Here is a 20,986-nt window from a genome sequence, read left to right on the forward strand (position 1 = left end):
AAAAAAATCTACTAAGTAAAGTGTAAGTGTGCGTGGGAGAAAATATGAACACTTCATTTACACTTTAAGAGAATTAACTCATAAGGTTAATTTTAATTAATTCAAGTGTTTTATTTTCTTACATAGGTGAAAATAGGTATCATTAGGAGATTTTCTACTCTTAAATAGGTATATTTGGTTTTATTTTTCTTTTAAATATTCTAATCATTTTTTATTTATTTTTTTGCATCATAAATTTTTTTATGGTTAATGATTTAGGATTGATCTGGTGTTGTGATTAAACCCTCTTATGTTTTTTGTTTTAAATTATTTTAATATAATATTGTCAAAAATTATTTTTAAAAAATAAAAAAAATTAATATATTTTAAAACGTAATTTTTACCATAACCGAAGACAAGTGCAAAATCCGAAACAACAAATGCGTAAACGGGTAAAGTTCATAACAAATGAGAGTACAGGGACAAAACATAACATTAACTGATCAAACCTTAAAACGTCGCTCGACAGTTGCGCTAGGGTTTTCTCTTTTCTCTCCTCCGTGTCACTGAGCTGATACAATAGACCGACACTTCCACCAGGCACCAGGTACCCATCCAAATCTGCTATAACTGTCTTCTTTTCCTGGTCAATCATGTTTGGTTGCTGAGAAAATAATTTAAGACCACTCTCTCACTCTCTCTTTTCCTTTTCCAATGTTATAAATAATCACTTGTGTGCTTGATGTTCTTCTGATGCTGATACAGACAGAGACACAGAACAATAAACAGGAAGGCGCTAAAGTATTTATGAAAGCTATTGTTTGCTAATAAATAATCTTTTTTTTTTTCAAACAAAACGACTGGTTATGCCAAATATGGAAACTCAAAATTCTAACGTTTCACGAGCTGAAGAAATCAAAGTCTTGGCCAATGAAGCATTTAAAGGTGCTACTACTCTCTTTTTTTCCTGTTTCTTTTCATTCGCATTTTGAATTATTATTTTTTTAATCTAAGTCAGTGTCGGTTTGGTTGCAGCCCACAAATATGGACAGGCTATTGATCTGTACTCGCAAGCTATCGAACTAAATGGTGACAATGCAGTTTACTGGGCTAATCGTGCATTCGCCCACTCTAAACTCGAGGAATATGGCAGTGCGATACTGGATGCTTCGAAAGCCGTTGAAATCGATCCTAAATACTCAAAGGCAAAACACATTTGTCTTGAGTTTTGTTTTTTTCTCTTCTGATATCCGTATTTAAATCTCTGCTTTTGTTCTGATGGTTATCTGAATTTCAGGGTTATTACAGGCGAGGTGCTGCTTATCTTGCCATGGGCAAATTCAAAGATGCTCTAAAGGACTTCCAACAAGTGTGTTTTTTGCTTGGGTTGTGTTTGAACAAACTATCGCCCCCCTCTTGTTCTGTTAGATTATTTGCTGCATTGGACCAACTCTTTTTCTATGATATGCTAATGTACACTACTTGAATTTCCATGTGCTCAAACTAGGTGAAAAAAATCTGCCCAAATGATCCTGATGCTTCAAAGAAATTAAAGGAATGTGAGAAGGCAGTAATGAAGCTTAAGTTTGAAGAAGCAATTGCTGTTCCCGAGTCTCAGAGGCGCTCAGTAGCTGATTCTATTGATTTTCATTCGATAGGTACTTGGACCTTTTGGGTTGATTTCTATTAAGTTTGTCTTAACCATGTCATTTTTTCATCTTTTTTTCTTTTTTGATTCATTCAATATTATTAAATGACATATACTTTTAGCACAAAAAGGAATGTGGTGAAAGTCATTGCATGCTGCAGAACAAACTATAAGCACGCCTTTGCTTCTTTGACGTCTTTGTTCTCTTCTTCTGTTTGCAACTCCAAGCATGGGTTTACTCTAGACCTTTTTCCAGTGTGTCTGCCGTTTGCACTTGTAAGGCAATGAATAGTGACATTAGGTTCCATTCCTTTACTTTTGTAAATGGATTAAGTTCATTATAAGTTCTCATCTATGCTGTTTTGTGCTTACATGTCTGCTGAGAAGTATTTCTTTGTGGAAATTTGACTCTACCCATCCTGTGGAAACCCAAGTAGTGCAATTGTATTGAGTCTCGACACTATTAAAATCTATATATTTTTTATGTGTGATTGTATATGCTGTATATGATTCAGACCCTGGTAATCCTTACAATGTTGGTATATTTGGCCTTCTTTTGCTAAAGAAGAGGATCTTCTTATGTTCTGTTCGTATCAAATACCCACACACGCACACAACAACAACAACAACAACAACAACAACAACAACAACGAAAACAAGAAGAACTAGAAAAAAGCCTCAAATCCCATTCATGCAAATTTTTATACGCAACAAATGTCTTTCCTAGTAAAGAATCATGTTTGTTACTTTTACATGGGCTTCATAAGATGGATTAGCTATTGTATACCAAGGATACACTAGATGTTTCTTCATCGAGCAAAAAGTTGTTTTCGTCAAAGAATAAGTGCCCAAGGTAGATTTCTTGGTTTGGGGTTTAAAGTTTTGAGTCACGGGTGATTTTGTAAGCAGGGGAGGATAGTAATTCTTGCATGTTCTTGCAAAAACCGGTGTACTTTGGTAACTTGTTATTTGGTAGAAGGACGTAGGATTACCATTTGGTGTCTTAGTCTTTACTAAATATTCTTATTTAGTTCCCTTCCTAGTCAACTTAGTAGCTGTATCTAGTATCCTAGTGCTAGTAGGAACTCTAATCTCTATAATTGGAGATGGAATGTCTTATTTTCACAAGGGTTGAGTTAGGAATTAAATCGAGAGTCAATGTTATATTGAATGTGTGGCGCATCAGATTTTCTTCTTTCTCTAATTCTTCTATTGTCTTCTCTTCTTCCTTATTTGTAGATAGTTCCTCAGGTTTTATTCACAGACCAAATTAGAACACGTTGACATTCAATCTTAACTCTGCACAAGTTAAACCTTTACCTTAATTCCCACCTCAAACCTAAAAGTTCATCATATTCAAGGCTATCCTGTATCATCAAAAGCACGTTGTTGATAGCCTCTTACACATTTGAGCAAACATTGATGCTTAGCATATTACTCGGTCCTCCCTTTTCTTTATTTTTCTGTGAATGGGTGAATGTATTGGGTATGGAACGCAATCTGGAACCCAGTGATGTAAGTTGTGACAGGAAAACTAATACAGAACCCATCACAAGTCATTAGCTACCTGAGAACAGTACTACATTTTCCAAAGCTAACAACTGACCAGTTCAAGATAATTATCTTAACAGTTTTTTAATATGTTATTGTCTGGTAGATTTGGAGTTGCCATGTAGATGCTCAATCTTATTTTAAAAACTGTTGGTTTCTGTGGCACTTTGGACACTGACTTTATCGTGTATGTGATCCAACCAAGAATTGTTTAGTGATAGAAGTATTGAAATGATAATCTCATGCTTTGTATATCTGGTGCCCTATTGGTAAATTGTGTTAAGAAAGTGAGGAGGCTGGGGCCAAGGAAGTCATCTTGCAGATGAAGCTTTGGCATGATGGAATTATATAGCCATTTCTTTTTTTTCTATAGTAGTAACCAGATGCCATATTTTGGTGACCGGATAGATGGAAATGTTGATGAACAGCTGCCTTACTGGTATGCAACCTAGGTTGGGTTGGCAATTTTATAACCAAAGCAGGTCAACAAAGCCTTAAGAAATCAGTTTGGAAAGTATTGGTTCTATGTTCAAGTAGCGTTCAACTTTCTTCACTTTTTTTGCTCTTGCTCTTGTTCATGTCTAGTCTATTTTGATGGTATAAAGGGTAAAACTGATGCTATGTCTTTTTATTCAGAACCTAAATCTTTAAGGTTTACATGTTTTGTATGTTTATACTTGGGCTAAGTTATGTCTTAAGAAATAAAAAAAGTAAGAACTAAAAATTGAAATATGGAAAATGGAAAAGAAGCTAGCATCACATTAGGGATCCTAGGAATTCTCAGGTATCACTCCCAAAAGAAGATGCATCGCACTTCTAACCAAAGCTGCCTAAAATTCCGATGCACTCATCCCTTCCCGTTCCTAAAGTGGGGGTTACCATCCTGTATGTAGTGGAAGAAAGGAGTGGTTCCAAAGTAGGTGCACACTAAACAGTTCTTAAGGAGGTGCACCTTAGGTGGTGCTAGTTGGCTAGCTAGTTGCTTAATATGGAAATAGATAACTGGTCAACTTGTATAAAAGTACAGAACTAACCCTGAAGATCTAAAACATACATAACTGTACCTGACTTGGAAAATTAAATGAAACACAAAAATCTTGATGTTTTTGCTGGTTTCATAAAAAGAGGCACTTTATTTCTTAAGTATTAAAATAATAAGAATTTATTGAGGCAGGGATTTCTCCTGTCTTCCTTTGGGAATATTTGTGGATTGGGGGTGAACCATTTCATTACCTTTCATTGTCTCTATCATCTATCAAATCTTTCATAGTGCCCTGATGATCTCAAACTTCTTTCTGTCAAGGAAGGACAATTTTTCATAGAATTTCCACTCTGACTCAATGTCTAGATAAGTTTGGAGACATTGTATAAGATTCTGATGCTCCCACTTCTCATTTAAGTTGGTCTGACAGTTTGACCATTTTGGTTTGAATAAGGGAGCAGTTCAATTAGCGGACGCTTTAAGTTTTATCTTCGTAATTTGTCCCTCTAAGCTTGATCATTCTTGACTCAATGATTATATTACTCCAGTATATCTCATGATTAAATTATAAAAGTATTAATTTTATTATTTTTTAAATATTTTATCATAATAGGGACTAGCCCCAGTTCATCATCCATGCCCACCCAAGTGGCCATAGCACCAGTAGCAGTAGCAGTTGTGGCAGCAGGTGCGATGTTGGTGGGAACGGCAAAACCTGTTGTGGTGGTAGCAGTGCTAATGGTGGTACTGGTGGTCCTAGGGGCATATTTATGGGGTAGCTGCAGGGGTAGTGGTGTTTTTACCAAGAGAGGAATAATGGATTTAGGTTTGAGCTCAGATTTAATAAATTATTATGGTCATAATCTGTTTTCATATCTCTTAAGCACAGCTAGTTAATTTATTTAAATAGGAAAGCCCAATCACTCGAAAAAAAAAAAAAAACTGTATTCCTGATTTAATGTCCTAAAGCTTGAAGAACACATGGAATTTACAATTTACAATGTATATTAATGCAATTGACTTGAGCACGCGGGATTTAAGTTTAGTAATAGTAGGCCATGTAGTGTTGATCTAAGATTTTACTGATAACACAACATAACCACAACATGAAGATCTTAAGCTATGCATTCAAGGAAATTTATGTACCTGCTTACCTTAGGTTTATGAAGAAGCATTTGAAGCAAATTACTAATCCTTGAAATCTGGTATGTCTTCTCTTTGGTGTGATGTGGCACCATATCCTTTCCATTATCTTCTTTTGCTTCATTTTATGAACTGCCTGATGCGTTGAGTCTTCAATATTTTTGCATGTAATATAGCCTAAGCGTAACCTTTCTATGTTTATCGAGGCTACAATCCTACTCATACTCCTCCAATCCTATTTTGAAGATTTGTCATTACTGGTCATTTTGGTGCATTCCTGCTCTTTCACACTCTATTTGTAGATCCTACATCATGAATACATGACATGATGCAGGTAGGGGGAAGAGAGGTACCAAGATGTTAGCTACTGAAACCTAAAGAAGTTATTCTACCTTTTGTCAAGATGAAATATCAGTCACAACACTATTGGAGTTGTTACCACGTGGATTTTCCACAATCTGACAACCATCAGCATTATGCATCTTCTGGTTGCTTTCCCATTCAGTTTTAGGCTGTACTTGTATTCAAATTCACGCACAATGTAGTTCCTGGCACTGGAGAACCCAACTTAAGCTTTTGATAAGGTCCTTTCTAGATGATTAATTTTATCTTTTAGGCTCCGGGTTTATTAATGCAGAAAAAATGAAAAAAAAAAAGGAAAATTCTTTGATTTTTAGGAAGTCCATCCTATTGTTAAATTTATTGTGGTCATTTGGCTCTAATTTAGATAACAGGTCTATCTTTTTGTTTAATGAAGAAAACCTTAGGTGTTAAATCTGTAGATCCTTTTTACACAATTAATTTTATTTTTAGGCTTTAGGTCTATTAATGTAGAGAAATGAAAAAAGGAAATCCTTTGTTAAGGAGCTAAGTCCTAATATTAAATTAATTGTGTTCCCGTGGCTCTAATTTAGGCACCAGGTCTGTCTTTTTGTTTAATTAGGAAAAGATTATATTTTTATTGAACCTTTACATCTGTTTGCAATCTCTTTTTATTGGTTGACTCTTCTGCATGATTGGTTTTAGAACTCTTCTTCTGGATGAAACTTCTAGGTGGCTTTAGTAGGTCTCTGAGGTTTAATCAAAAGAGGAGAAAATAAGCTTTGGTACTGTTTGTGGGTGTTATTCATGCAGGCCTGAACATGCTCTGTGTCATTCCAGATCAATGCCTCTGATCCCATTTTAATTCCAAAATAAACCCTCATTTTAAGCCTTGGCCCACCTGTTTCCATCCTAGAGAAACCTTGCTATTTAAAATGGAGCACTCTTCTAAACTCTGTCTTCTTTATCCATGTTCAAAAAATTATTTTGTTCATAAAATAAGAGAAGGAATAGATTGGATGTTTGGACATTTAATTGCTTGCATCTATGAAAATAAATTTGGAGACTTTTGTTTCTATATGGTACTTGTCACAAAAAAGAAATAGAAAAAGGGGTGATGTGATACTGAAAGCCTTTACGGTAATGAGGTTATGATACATCTAAGGCCGGCTCTTGTTTATCCAGAGATGCTTCTTCCTTCCTGCATCTCTCTCTTTCTCCTTTCCAGGCCAACTGTTTATTTGTAATAGTCTGTTTTTATGGAGTTGAAAACAACTTAACCAGATGCTTTTATCTCCTATACAGTAATGAAGTTGTTTTTCTGTCTCTGTTCTAGATGTGGAGCCACAATACTCTGGTGCAAGGATAGAGGGAGATATTGTCACTTTGGATTTTGTCAAGAAAATGATGGATGACTTCAAGAATCAAAAGTGCTTACACAAACGGTATGATTGATAAGGATGGTTATGAACTTAGTTTTTGCAATATGGCTGATATAATGTCCTCACTTTGACCTTGCTGGAAATGTTCCAGATATGCATTCCAGATGGTTTTACAAACAAGAGAAATTCTGCAAGCTCTTCCTTCTTTGGTTGATATAAATGTTCCTGAGGGCAAGCATTTCACTGTTTGTGGTGATGTACATGGTCAGGTGATGACATTACTTCTGCATTTTCACAACACTATAACTAGCTCGTGCTTATGCAAGAATTTTGTTGGAGATTCTTATATGCAATTCAGGTCAAACCATAGAGAGCATGCTGTGTGTAACTTCTTGCCTACATGGTAATAAACCATTCTGTGGATAAGTTTAATGGCACAATGAAGCTGTCTGAAACTGCAAATTTGCTAAGCCTCGAGTAGGGTGGTTTTTTTTTGGTGGGTGGGGTTAAACAAGAAACTTGATTTGGAAGAAATGAATATTCATTATAAGGTTGGAGATTAGTCGTCCTCTAAAGGAGCCAAGGGAGAGAAACTGATTTAAAATAGCAGGGTATTCCAATCCCTCTGGATATCTACTACTAAGGAGGCACCCTAAAAGGGAAAACTACTCTACTGTGCAATAACTGCATGGATGAGAAGTATTTGCAAATATCCTCTCATTCCTCCTACCAAATGCACTGAAAGACTGCATGGACAGCACAAAAGCACTAAATCTTGCAATCTATCCCCTCCTCAAAACCACTGAAGATACAAACAACAGTCTTTAAAAGAATCGCCACAAAATGTAAACAGACAATGCAACGTATCCCAGGCCAGTTAGAATTGAAGGAAGAAATGAATTTGAGATTCACAATTTCAATAGCACATAACACAAGTATTTGGAGGAAAGGCCTTGGCAGGCTTTCTAGTTTTCTGTCATTCTTTAATAGTAATTTTTTCGTGTTTTGTTGCTGGCAACTAGCATGAATGTCATGTTATTCCAAGCCATCCATCATTAACTGTCTTTATATTTTTTCTTATTTGTTTATTTATTTCTGTCTGTATAAGGGATTTGTTTTTGTGTGTTTTGTAATGCATGCAGTTCTACGATCTGTTAAACATTTTTGAGCTGAATGGGTTTCCCTCGGAAGAGAATCCATATCTGTTTAATGGTGACTTTGTGGATAGGGGATCATTTTCCTTGGAAGTCATCCTCACATTGTTTGCTTTCAAGTGCATGTGTCCATCAGGTGCACACCCTAATGGCTCTTGGTCCTTTGTCCCATTGTCCTTTTTTTGTTCACCCTTGCTTTAGGTAATTTGACTATCATGGTGTGGTGCATTTACTTATTTCTATTTCTTCAGCTATATATCTTTCTAGAGGAAATCATGAAAGCAAGAGCATGAACAAGATATATGGTTTTGAGGGTGAGGTCAGATCCAAGTTGAGCGAGACATTTGTCGAACTCTTTGCAGAAGTCTTCTGTTGTTTACCTTTGGCTCATGTAATAAATGGGAAGGTGTTTGTGGTACATGGAGGTCTTTTTAGTGTTGATGGGGTGAAACTGTCTGACATTAAAGCCATTGATCGGTTTTGCGAACCTCCAGAGGAAGGTAAGCTGCTCAATTCGTCTATTTTGAATTTTTAAAATTCCTAGTATTATTTACTGTTATTGATTGAGCTCCTCCTGTGGTAGAGAAAGTTAAGGTGCTTCATATTACCGCACCTTTTGTTCTCCGATGAAGGTAGTGCTTGAAGAATGCATGTTGTAGCAAAGTACATTAGAAGATCTATTCTTTCTGTAGTCTTAGGATTTATGCATGAATAGGTGGACCTTGAGACATTATAATGAAATTGTATGCACGTATAAAGTTAGATAATTGAAGCTTTTGAAATGTGAAATCATTAGCTCTCATAGTATATTCTCTCCTTTTTCCCCCATTGTCATCAGGATTGATGTGTGAATTGCTATGGAGTGATCCACAGCCATTCCCTGGAAGAGGTCCTAGCAAGCGGGGTGTAGGGCTTTCTTTTGGTAAAGATGTGACACAGAGATTTTTGCAGGACAATAACCTAGGTAGATTATCTTGCAGCGGTAATGCTTCCATTGCTTTTATACTTGGTCAGTTCTCACATGCTTCTCAAATGAACAGATTTAGTTGTGCGGTCTCATGAAGTAAAGGATGAAGGATATGAGATCGAGCATGATGGTAAATTGATCACTGTATTTTCTGCTCCAAATTATTGTGATCAGGTAATAAACCATGATTAATCTTTCTAACTTGGCAGGACTTTGTTTTTAGTTTTAGCATGTGAGCTTTGAGCTTCAGATGATATGGCATTTTATGCTTCACATAGGGAACTATGGCGGCTTCTCTCTTCTCAATTTGGCTTATTGTCTTTGAGCCTTGTCTGGTGAATTGTGTTGGTAACTTATGTGGTCTACTTATAAAATACAAAATTCAATTATTTTTCATCTGAATTTTTTACTAGCAAAAGAAGAAAAGACTAAATTTGTTCAAAAAAGCAGAGGTTGATCTTGTTCACTTCAAAAGAAGATATTCCATAGCTGGTGCATGAAGCTCAACATGTAAACATGTATAGCTAGTAGTAGTAGTTGTGAACTTTTATCAGCAACAACTACATAATAGGGATTGTTTGTGTCGCTTTTTCAACGATTTTATCATAAAATATGCTTTTGCATGCTGTGACTTGATGATACAAGCTTTAGCAGTGTAGCTAAATACTGTTTCTGGTTAATTTTAAGCATGAGCATACGTGGACTGATGTTATGTTTTGAGAATTTCCTGTATGTTTTGCAGATGGGTAACAAGGGTGCTTTTATTCGATTTGAAGCCCCTGATTTGAAGCCAAATATTGTTACATTCTCAGCAGTGGTCAGTAACACATGCTCTTATTGTTTTCTCTTAACAAATCCTTTAGCTATTTCATTTTCTTTCTGGGGAAAAAAGGAGTGGTAGCCATGGCAGTTGGGTTGGAGCAGAAGTGACGGGGGCATATTGCTCCCCTGCCTTTGAATTTCATTGATCCTGTAGTGATGCTGCCACATTGATGATGTTCTTTTGTGCTTTTAATATGCAGCCTCACCCTAATGTCAAGCCTATGGCATATGCAAACAACTTCCTGCGAATGTTCTCATAATTTACGTACCTGTCAGGGATGGTCATTCTTATACTTTATCTGCCTCATGGTGTCTCTGCTGCCAAAGTGCTAGTTGTCTCATATGGTAGCTGGAGAGGAGCCCGTACATGTTGACAAATTCTGCTTTTAAGTTGTGATATTCTTTTAAATGACACCGTTTCCTTACCCTCTCCTTTCCCTGCTCTTCATCTGTAAGAATTTTCAGCGTGTGGTCTCCTTTCAATTTTTTTTTTCCAGGCCAGTTATAGGTGAAACAAGTACTGGCATGGATGTTGGTGCCATTGTAAAACGTATGACCTCCTTCGTGCATTGTTTTCATTTTTCAATCGTAAGGTGAGTTTTGTCCAGAATGGCGATTCGTCAGTGCAAAAATTGAATAAAGTTGCAGTCACAAATAAATGTACCAGCTGCAGTGTGACTCATGTGCATGCCTTTCGGAGCTCAGATTCTGATTATGAACCTCCGGTGACAAAGGAGAACGCTGCCATTACTTCCGGTTATCTGCTGTGCACGTATATATAGTGGCTCCTGGTACGTGAGCATGCATGTGCACCTCGTGTGCTCTGTGATCGAAGTGAAACGCTGGTGCAATGAAATGGAGATGGGCTGGTAACGAGCTTCTAGCCGTTAGATCTTAACTTTAACGTTGACTAGCGTTGAAAAGAAAGTCTCCGCTTCGGTTATTTTAAAAACCAAATTATTTTTTATTGGTAAGCCTGAAGCAAAGTAACCTCTCATTTTCCTGCGTCATGTGCAACTGCAATCAAAACCTTGATCGATTGATGGTGGATTGTTGGTAATGGGCGAGTGTCTGTAGTTCCTTCTTTATATATCGTTTTGATGATGAGTGATACAGCGGAAACAGCCAGTTTTCCCTTGTATTCCACGGTTCGAAGGTGATTAATTTGCTTGCAAATTGGTGACTTGTTCAAGGATCCATCATTATTTTTAACGGTGAGTAAACTAGTCTCAGTTCTGTTGTGTTTCAGGTCAAATAAAAAAAATAAATTGGAAGCTAATCCGACAAACCAATAAAGAAGTATGAGAATGGAATGAAATGAAAAGAAAAGGGATGAAATTGATAGAAAAAACTTCATGAACTAATTTCTTATCTAGCTTTAAAACTAAATCGTATGAGAGTTTTCCCGATATGACTTAGTCGACCAGGTTAGTTCAAAGATAATTTGGCTGATTGATAAAAAAAAATATAAATATAAAATTGAGAAAAAAAAATATGATAGAAAAAAAAATCTCATGACCCGAATTCTTGCTTAGCTTGAGTTTAAAATTAAACTATGTAGGAGTTGCCTTGACTTGATCCAATCTACGGCCAATTCAAAGACAATTTGGACGGTTGTTATAAAAAAATACGAGGTTGAAATTAAAAAAAAATGATGAAATTGAAAAAAAAAATAATAAAAAAGGTGAAGTAAAAAAGAAAACAAAGAAGAGCTTCATTGTTTAAATGAGCAAATTATAGCTCACACTAGTTTTTTTTATATGTACTACCGCGTGCAGGGTCTTTTTTTTCAACCTTAAAAAAAAAAATATAAAGACACTAGGAAGCAAAAAAATTGATGCGTATCATCCGAAACACTTTTAAACTACTTAAATGATGATATATTAGATGATATTTAAAAAAAAAAAAACATTTACCCAGCAACATATTAAATTGATTTGGGCTAACCATGGTTAACTTATAAAACCAATGATTTGGGATATGAAATCTTTATAAGACCATGAAATTCATATCCAAACAAATCAGAAAGCTCACTTAAAATGAACCGCATATTGAAGGTTAGAAGCATAAAAAAATTAAATTTAACAAAATACAAAAAAAAGGAATCGAGTAAATCTATATTAGTGGTCGGGGCAAGGCCATGGGCTGGGCCAAATTTCTCCAGACATCATAAGAAAAACTTTAAGGCAACGAAATAAGTAAAAAAAAATACGAGACTCGGGTTATCGAGTTCATTGTATTTAATGAGTTTGGTTTTGATAATATAAAAAAGGCAAATCTAATTTAATAATATGAAAAAAAAAAAAAGGCAAACTCGGCAAATTTCTTAAACTTAGATTATTTTTTTGAAATCATAACTATGGAAATCTCAAACCCCCTAGTTCAATAAGAAGCCCAATCCCTAGCTGACTTAATTGTTGAGGATAAAATTGAAAATAAATATCAATATAAAAACTTTGTTAAAGAAAAAAAATAACAATTAAAAGAATGAGGATCAAACTAATAGAAAAAAAAAATGAAATTTAAAAAGCAAAAACAAATCAATAATCTAGTTTATTTTTAAGTTGGCTCAAAATATAATTTAAGAAGGATTTAAACTTGTATTGATCTAGCAAATTAATTCATGATTTGATTAACTTAGTTAAAATATCATTTTATTTTTATTTTTTTGTAAATAATATTTATTTTTATAAAATCTTAAAATAATTTTATTTTAAATTAACTCGGATTAAGAATTCATTACCCGTATCTTCATAGATCGGACAAGGTTTGATAACTCCTCCAGTCTCATCATTGATCATGTTGTACATTGTCTGGACTCGGATGTTTATTACGTGTTCACCAAGATATTTACTTGAATTTTATTTTTTCTTAATATGAATTTTTTGACTTTTTGTTGTCTTTTTGTGTATGTTGCTGTGAGCTTTATTTTTGTTTGTGTCTATATATAAATAAATAAATAAATAAAAGGAAAGAAAGAAAGGTAGTGTTTAGTATTAAAATAATATTATTTTATTTTTAAAAATTTATTTTTAATATTAATATATTAAAATTATTTTTCTATAAAAACACAGCGTTGCCGCGAAGAAAAAGACACGGGTGTTCAATAGGAATAAAAGTTCAACTAAAAAAGAGATATAATTTAAACAGAATTTCCCCACGTGGGATTCTGGAGGTGTTGCTCTTTTGGTGAAAGCTGAAAAGGAATGCTGAAAAAAAAAAAAAAAAAGAGGGTGTGTAGATAGCCAAAAAAACAGTGTGGCGCTAACAACTGCCTTTTACTTGCGTCCCTGACTCGAAGTATACAAATTAAAAATGCCTTCTTCTTTCTCAGCTCCAATCATCAGAAGCTGAGCTGAGCTGAGCTTCAACAACCCTCCCTCTGTCTTTATTTATTATCGATCTCCCTATTATTATCGGACTTCTTCTTCTTCTTCAATCATTAATATTATATATATATTACATTACAGCTCTCAAAACAACTAGAAAAAAGAAAATGTCAAAATCAGACTCTTCCCCGGAAACAGCTCGCAGCCGCTTGGCCGTGCTCACCGCTCATTTAGTTGGAGCAACGACACTCGAGTCGTCGTCGATTAACCGGTCTTGCGTGTCTGCGCAGGTCTCTCCTCCTGGAAACCTCCGGGGCGCTTTGACGGTGATCGATGAGAGGACTGGTAAGAAATACCAGATTCCGGTCTCTCAAGACGGCACCGTCAAAGCCTCTGATTTCAAGAAGGTATATTTTATATATTTCTTAATTGTTGCTGTTGATGATGATGATGATTTCATTTTCAATTCAATTTTTTGTGCGCGCGCGGTAATTTTGGTGCATGCAGATCTCGACAGGAAAGAATGACAAGGGGCTGAAGCTGTACGATCCAGGATATCTGAATACGGCACCTGTTCGATCGTCGATTTCGTATATAGATGGTGATGAGGGTATCCTTAGATACAGAGGCTACCCTATTGAGGAATTGGCTGAGAGCAGTACCTTTGTGGAAGTGGCCTACCTCGTTAGTAAGTATCCATTTTATTTATTTATTTATTTATGGTTAAGAGGATCTCATCCCTGCTGCTTCATTTTCAGTGTATGGGAGTTTGCCGTCTCAAATTCAGTTAGCAGACTGGGAATTTGCTATTTTGCAACATTCAGCTCTACCTCAGGGTGTTTTGGTGAGACTCTCTCTCTCTTTGGTTGCCAATGCAGAGTGGTTATTTATTTATTTTGATTTGTTTTTGTATCATTAATTATTATAGTGTGAATAAGTAGTAAACCAGATTAATATATCGATCACATATGAGAAAATCATGCAAATTGAAGCAAATTAGTTGAAGTGGATGAGATTTAATTGAAGTCCATATTTCATCTCATATTATTAAAGATCATGATTACATGTACTTCAATCTTATTCAATTAATTTTAAATGGTCGATTAGAAAGCAAATGATAAGAATGCCACTTTTTGCAGTATCATTATTTGAATTCTAGGCTTGGTAATATGACATATTTTTCATTAGTGAATCTAAATAGTTCATATAATCTTACATTTTTAAAATCCAATTGTTCGATCTATTCTTTTCCTGAATATCTTTTGACACATTTAAAATGCATTGTTAGCAGTGTTGATCATAAGTGTCAAGAGATGGACTTGAAACTCATCAATAGCATCAAGAAGTAGAACTATAATGTTGTTTGCTATAAAAATTAAATGAAGAAATCTTGTTACAGGTTGAGGCATGATTTCTTGAAAGTTCCTAAATTTGTATTGCAGGATATTATACAGGCGATGCCTCATGATGCACATCCAATGGGTGTGCTAGTCAGTGCAATGAGCACTCTTTCCATCTATCATCCTGATGCCAATCCAGCTCTCAGAGTAAGTTCATCAATAGATTAGCTTCACCAGTTTAGCTTTATGTTTTGGCATGCTGTTTGAGTTGCATATATTGATCTGCCACTCTTGTGTGTTCTATATCTCTCTCTCCTTTTATATCCCTTCCAATGGGCTAAAAAAGTACTTGCACTTGGTAATGGTAGTAGCTGTTCTGGTTGTCATCTGGTCCTTGAAGCTAATCAAGTTGCGTGATTGGCATGGTTCCATCATTCTGCCATAAAGTTTAGTTTTATCATTCATTTCTTATTTTTTTAGCAGAAGTTACGGGCATCAGCATTTTTGTATTATTCTTAAACGGCTATGCCAATGTGTGTTCTTATTGCAATTTATCTTATTAGCTTCTCATACAATTTTTTATTTCATTTGCATTTGGTGCAGGGGCAAGATCTTTACAAGTCAAAACAAGTGAGAGACAAACAGATTGCTCGCATTCTTGGAAAGGTTTGCCTAATTCAATTTCCTTTCTTCTTTTGGATCTGGACAAGATGTGGTTTGTGACTGCCCATGACTTGATTTTTCAACGCTTATTTACATTAATATCTATGTTTGTATATTTTCAGCTTTAATTTGTTCACTCTATTCAAGCAAATATAGATGTCAGCAGCCCTGGTCATAATCTGTTGACTGATGAATGCAAATTGTAATATTTTGCAGGCACCAACCATTGCAGCCGCAGCTTATTTGAGGTTGGCTGGCAGGCCTCCAGTTATACCTTCTAGCAACCTTTCTTATTCAGAGAACTTCCTGTACATGCTAGATTCATTGTATGTTATCTGGTCATCTCTTTTCTTATCGATATCTGATAACCGTTTTATTGCTGTGAAATGCTAATTTGTTCTCATCTATGAAATGGTTATTGCCACATGTTTCCTACAACACTACTCTTTTGTCATTTTTGTTTACCTTTTCCTTTCATTTCTCTTTTGAAAGCCCTTGCTAAATGCATTCGTTGTAATCTCACCTTCCTGGAAGTATTGTATGCTCAATTTATAAAGCTACAGAACGAGATGTGCATGGTGGCTCATCTTTTTTTTTCAAGATTTATTTTCGTTTTTGAGATGTGAATTTTCTTTTTCCTTTTACACAATCAAGATTTCCTTTTTCTGGACTTGCAGGGGCGACCGGTCTTATAAACCTAATCCTCGACTGGCTCGAGTACTAGATATACTTTTCATACTGCATGCAGAACATGAGATGAATTGCTCCACTTCTGCTGCCCGACATCTTGCATCCAGGTACCATCTTAGCACCAAACAAAAATAAAGCAGCCCTTTGTCTTTTCTCACTTTTGTCTTCAAAGTTGCAGTGGTGTTGATATATACACTGCTCTTACTGGGGCTGTAATAAACCAGACCCATGTCTTTTCTCATTTTCCTTGTCTGAATATGCAGTGGTGTTGATGTATACACTGCTCTTGCGGGGGCTGTTGGAGCATTGTATGGTCCTCTTCATGGTGGAGCAAATGAGGTAACCATAATGGCAGATTTTCGCATCTACTATTGTATTCCATTTGTAAAAATGGTAGCCCTACCTGTCTGGTAATTTATTTTGTCCCAGCGCTAAGCCTGTTTCTGCTTCATGGATTCCTATAGGCTGTGCTTAAGATGCTAAGTGAGATTGGAACCGTTGAAAACATTCCAGATTTCCTTGAGGGCGTGAAGAACAGGTGTTTATTTCTCTTATTAAGCGTGTTATATCTTCCACAAAGTTCATAAATTCTCCATGTTTGACGTACTTTTATTTCTTTTGAAGTTTAGATTTAACTTCTTGCACATCTCCATTCTCCAGGAAGCGAAAGATGTCAGGTTTTGGACATCGTGTGTATAAAAACTATGATCCTAGAGCAAAGGTCATTAAGAAACTGGCAGAGGAGGTGTTTTCCATTGTTGGCCGGGATCCTCTTATTGAGGTAACTACATAATAATAATAATAGTTATATTATTATTATTATTATTATTTTGGGGTGGGGGGGTGCTACTGTTGTTTTCAAATGCCCCTATCTCTAAATCATGTGTAATGGTGCATGCAATGCTGGCTGTCAACTCTACACGGCTCTTATACCAGAGTTGATGAATGGCTACCAATCCTGATTCAGTAATAAGATCGAAGTTAACTTCATAGTCATTTATTGCTGGGTTATTCTGACAAGCATTATAGCCTGGTATCATTTAAGAAATAACTCTACCAACTATTGAAAAAAATAGTTCTTATGTAATGCTATATGCTTAAACATAAATATGGAGAAACAAGTTGTGATAAATTATCACAACTCACCTTTTACAGTTTCGTATTATTCCACAGTTCAGTGTTTTATGGCCTGCCTCTGCCTTATGTTGCTGTGTATTTTGATGAAAGTGTCTGTATGGTCATTTGAGCTGTAATATTTTCTGCCTAGTAAAATATATTAGAGGGAGGGAAAAAACTCCCTTATGTCTTTGCAATAGATTTCTTTTGGCTGGGAAAAAAATATGCGTGGCTAAACCAGGCTTCTAAGATTTCATTTTCCCTTAAATTTTATAAAAAATCCAGATTTATATCCAATGCAGTCAGATTGTGTTGCATTTCCAAGCTCTTATGCATTAGTTTCGTGCTGTTTGCAGGTAGCAGTTGCCTTGGAAAAGGCTGCACTAGCTGATGAATATTTTGTTAAGAGGAAGCTCTATCCAAATGTTGATTTCTACTCTGGGTTAATATATAGGTAGAGATAAGTAGTTATCGTTTTTGCACCTTATGGTATAATACATTAAACATAAAGAAAAAAAGACCTAGAGGCATGAAAGAACTTGATTTTTCCTCAAGCATAAAATGTGTGTGATACAAAGTCTTATTAACAGGGCAATGGGATTTCCGACGGAGTTTTTCCCCGTCCTATTTGCAATCCCTCGAATGGCTGGCTATTTAGCCCACTGGCGAGAGTCACTGGATGATCCTGATACAAAGATAATGAGACCACAACAGGTTCCTTCCTAACTCTTACTTGAATTCGTTTTGTTTAATGGCTTTATGCTTTTCTTGAACCCTGAAATAAGGGGTCTGTTCCGTCACATGGATGGTAGACTTGGTTTTATCAGCACAAGAATTCCATTTTATAGTTCATCTTGACTAGTTGACTGATAAACCACTGCTGAAACTGTAAACTCTTGAGTCTTGACATTGGCTTCCATGCTATGGTGAAAGTTGTGATTCTAATCGGGTTCTGGGTTTATGTTACTTCTAGATAGGTTGGAAATTGCATCATTCTAATCCAAAACTACCTCTTATTTTCCGTTGATATGTTTCCTAAACCAAATATAGAAAATGCTGGAGGGCAAATGAAGACAATTGGAAAATCAAAGTTGTGAAAAGGTTATTAAAATGCACTTTTTTAGTAACCTGGAGCACAGGCTCAAAGATTGAAAAGGTTTATTTTTATATTTTAAAAAATATTTTTTACTGCACCATGGCTGTGCAATATTTCATCAATTCCAGGTTGTGCATTGATAATGGATCAGCGTTTTGAGCACATAGGTTGCAGAATGACTCTTATATTGCCATTTCTGAAAAAAATTCACTAGAGCTGGAGGATAAACCATTATTCCTAGATAGGATGCATATTGCTAATATATAGAAGCTTTACATAGCTTCCCTTCAATGAGCCGAATAAGCGCTTCCAAGAAATTGTTTTCTTTTTCTTTTTTCCAGAAGAAAAGGAACGTAAATCTGATCAATTGAAGAACTTAATATTTGTAACTGTTCAAAGTGATCTGTTTGTCAAAACAAAGCGATGTTTATTTTGAGAGCAAATCTGTTCTGTTCCTTTAGTTATTGTTGCAGATTCTTTTTCAATCGGATCTTCACCTTTTTCTAAGAGTCTGGTGTAGTCAGTTTACTGGGTGTTATATTCTTGTCAGCTGGGCATTCTATCACCATCACTATTATCAACATGCACATGATCATCAAATATTTGATGAAAAACACACAATCCAAAGAAATGCATAGCTTCAATCAGTAGCTTAACCAAATACTGAGAACTTTTTTGATTTCTATTCTGTTAATTAACTGGGAAGTACGTTCTCCCAAATCCACTTTTCTTTTTAGCAATCAGTTATGTTTCTGGTTGTTGTATTGGAATTCTGGGATGAGTCATTTGCTTGGTTATTCAGGTTTACACCGGGGAATGGCTGCGGCATTATATGCCACTGAAAGAACGGGAGGCGTCAAGCAATGCAGATAAGCCTGGTCAAATTTCCGTTTCAAATGCCTCCATGCGACGGCGTGCTGGATCTCGGGTCTAGGTCCCCGCTGGATTTATATAATGCAAGGAAAATAGAATAGAAATCAATGACAAGATACTGTCATGGATTAATAATGTGCCTTCCTTCAAGGTCCCTTCAGCCTAAACGCATGAGTGTGAATTTCGCTTTAGGCGTCAATCAGGTCATCGCTCGATCTCTGTTTGTATTCGCAGACAATGTTACATAATCTATATTACATATTTCACTAGATGCATTCGAATGATGTGTGTTTCCTTTCTTTCTTGTTCTCTCGGATGAAGCAGTTACGTCATTTCTCTTTGCAGTATTTGCTATATAGACAACTTTCTTATTTCACTCAACTCCAAATTTACTGGAAATGAGAGTCAACCTATTTTTAGGTTATTCCTCAAATTTTTTACTTTTCAAAATAAAATAATAATAGCAAGAAGACTGGCGATATGAAAAAAGCTGGCTGAAAAAGGATTTTAAATATAGAAAAAGTAAGCTGTAATTTTAGATGGAATTGGGAGTCTAATTGTACCATATTATATCTAAAATTGAAAAGACAATACAAATTCAAGGTCAAATTACATCATTATTAGATGAATATGTATAAAAATTAAGTAATATAATTAGATTTTTAGTGGGTCAATTTGATTTAGTCATGGGCTAAATGAAAGTTTAATTATGATTAAAAATTAATTTGGGTCCAATTGAAGGATTTAATTAGGTGTAAGGACTTAAATATACTTTAAATGAATCAAATTAATTTTATTAGAGGTTTAATTGGTGAAAAATTAAGTTTGGGAGCTTAATTTAGGTTTAATTGAGAAGATTGTAATTTTAAGAGATCAAATTTAATTTTTATTAAGTCAATTGATTAAAATTAGAGGTAAAATTACAAGAAAATCAAAGTTTTCATGTCAATTAGGAGTTAAATTGAAGAAATTCACACCCAAAGATCATTTTGAAAAAGGTGTCGAACTCTGGGGACCCAATTGATTGAAATCAATAATAAAATTGAAGAAAATTAAAATTAAAATTTTTAAACTAATATGAAAAAGATGTTGGAATTCGAGGTTGCTATTAAAGTTCAGTATGGGTAACATTACATAAAATTAAAAGTTTGAAGCTAATCAAGAGTGTAATTGAGAGAAATCACAAATCAAAAGACTAAATTGAACTTTATCAAAACAACGTTGTTTTGGTTATTGTTCATTTTTTTGTTTTTGCTCGAAAAGACTGCTCAAGAGAATACTTTTTAGGGACATTTAATGCTTCATTATCGATCAAATTTGACAAAACTTGAATGAAAATGATGGTTTGACATTTGACTGTATCTCAGTATGATCCTTTTATGGTTGGTGCCGGCCCTAAAAGGGCTAACTCAAATAGCCTTTAACTGTCAAATTTGACAGTTCATGATAATTACTTTGAGTAAACAATTGGGATCTTTAGGGGATGAATCAAGGGTCAAGATTTGGCACCAAAAGAGACAAAATGTCCCTCTTCCACCCCCTATAAATAGAGGTGAATTCCATGCCCTGAGCATGAAGAAATAAAAGGGCAAAATGAGCTAAAAACAAGCCTCTTTAGCATTTTCAACATTGATTTTCCTTCTTCCTCATTGTCGCCACCTCATGCAGCCACCAATAAACTAGATCATCTCCCCCACACCGCTATGACTGATAGCTCCTTCCTAAGCACCACTATGACCCAACAACAACCACCATCTCCAACAACCCTGATAGTTTCTACTTCTTCCTCTCCAACAATGTTAGCCTCTCCACCTCTGTCACTTTAGGAGCCATACCCCACGCCGGACCTCACATCAACAACCATCTAACCACCTCCGTGCCGGGTAACTTTCACCTTTTCCTCTTCTCTGCCCCACCCCCTTTTCCCCAC

The 20,986-nt window shown here is 35.4% G+C and overlaps 3 protein-coding genes across 5 annotated transcripts in view; all 3 read left to right on the forward strand.

The window, feature by feature from the left end:
• The window catches only part of LOC118041827 (uncharacterized), a 44,507-nt gene extending 32,548 nt beyond the window's left edge, over positions 1 to 11,959 (forward strand). Inside the window, exon 4 of the mRNA XM_073404452.1 lies at positions 11,950 to 11,959. The gene's annotated coding sequence lies outside the window, so the exon portion shown is untranslated. The remainder of the gene's footprint in view (positions 1 to 11,949) is intronic.
• LOC118041822 (serine/threonine-protein phosphatase 5) lies at positions 428 to 10,559 on the forward strand. Of its 3 annotated transcripts, none has more exons than XM_035049325.2 (14): positions 428 to 586; positions 745 to 924; positions 1,015 to 1,184; positions 1,277 to 1,348; positions 1,487 to 1,637; positions 4,774 to 4,986; positions 6,961 to 7,069; positions 7,158 to 7,275; positions 8,149 to 8,296; positions 8,412 to 8,660; positions 8,999 to 9,124; positions 9,201 to 9,301; positions 9,870 to 9,944; positions 10,150 to 10,559. In XM_035049325.2, exons 2-14 carry the CDS (start codon positions 846 to 848, stop codon positions 10,207 to 10,209), a joined length of 1,671 nt encoding a protein of 556 aa, XP_034905216.1. In that variant the 5' UTR covers positions 428 to 586; positions 745 to 845; the 3' UTR covers positions 10,210 to 10,559. The 3 variants fall into 3 exon arrangements, with proteins under 3 accessions (XP_034905216.1, XP_034905219.1, XP_034905218.1); XM_035049327.2 differs by having other exon boundaries at positions 443 to 585; positions 838 to 924; XM_035049328.2 differs by lacking the exon at positions 4,774 to 4,986.
• A 1,266-nt stretch (positions 11,960 to 13,225) lies between the features above and the next one.
• Positions 13,226 to 19,355, forward strand: LOC118041821 (citrate synthase, glyoxysomal). The gene is made up of 13 exons (XM_035049324.2): positions 13,226 to 13,685; positions 13,786 to 13,966; positions 14,037 to 14,122; positions 14,721 to 14,825; positions 15,222 to 15,284; positions 15,498 to 15,607; positions 15,959 to 16,078; positions 16,235 to 16,310; positions 16,436 to 16,509; positions 16,632 to 16,752; positions 17,444 to 17,541; positions 17,678 to 17,801; positions 18,986 to 19,355. Exons 1-13 carry the CDS (start codon positions 13,446 to 13,448, stop codon positions 19,115 to 19,117), a joined length of 1,530 nt encoding a protein of 509 aa, XP_034905215.1. The 5' UTR covers positions 13,226 to 13,445; the 3' UTR covers positions 19,118 to 19,355.
• Positions 19,356 to 20,986: the final 1,631 nt, after the last annotated feature.

Source organism: Populus alba, chromosome 14 (assembly GCF_005239225.2).
Source record: "Populus alba chromosome 14, ASM523922v2, whole genome shotgun sequence".
Lineage (NCBI taxonomy): Eukaryota > Viridiplantae > Streptophyta > Magnoliopsida > Malpighiales > Salicaceae > Populus > Populus alba.

Bases quoted from the DNA above. Each gene is read 5' to 3' on its own strand.
- LOC118041822 (XM_035049325.2), top strand. From the start codon at position 846: ATGCCAAATATGGAAACTCAAAATTCTAACGTTTCACGAGCTGAAGAA. The intron at 8,297-8,411 runs GTGCACACCCTA...CTATTTCTTCAG, and splicing joins CAAGTGCATGTGTCCATCAG to CTATATATCTTTCTAGAGGA. The intron at 9,302-9,869 runs GTAATAAACCAT...TATGTTTTGCAG, and splicing joins CTCCAAATTATTGTGATCAG to ATGGGTAACAAGGGTGCTTT.
- LOC118041821 (XM_035049324.2), top strand. From the start codon at position 13,446: ATGTCAAAATCAGACTCTTCCCCGGAAACAGCTCGCAGCCGCTTGGCC. The intron at 15,608-15,958 runs GTATGTTATCTG...CTGGACTTGCAG, and splicing joins CTGTACATGCTAGATTCATT to GGGCGACCGGTCTTATAAAC. The intron at 17,542-17,677 runs GTAGAGATAAGT...TCTTATTAACAG, and splicing joins TACTCTGGGTTAATATATAG to GGCAATGGGATTTCCGACGG.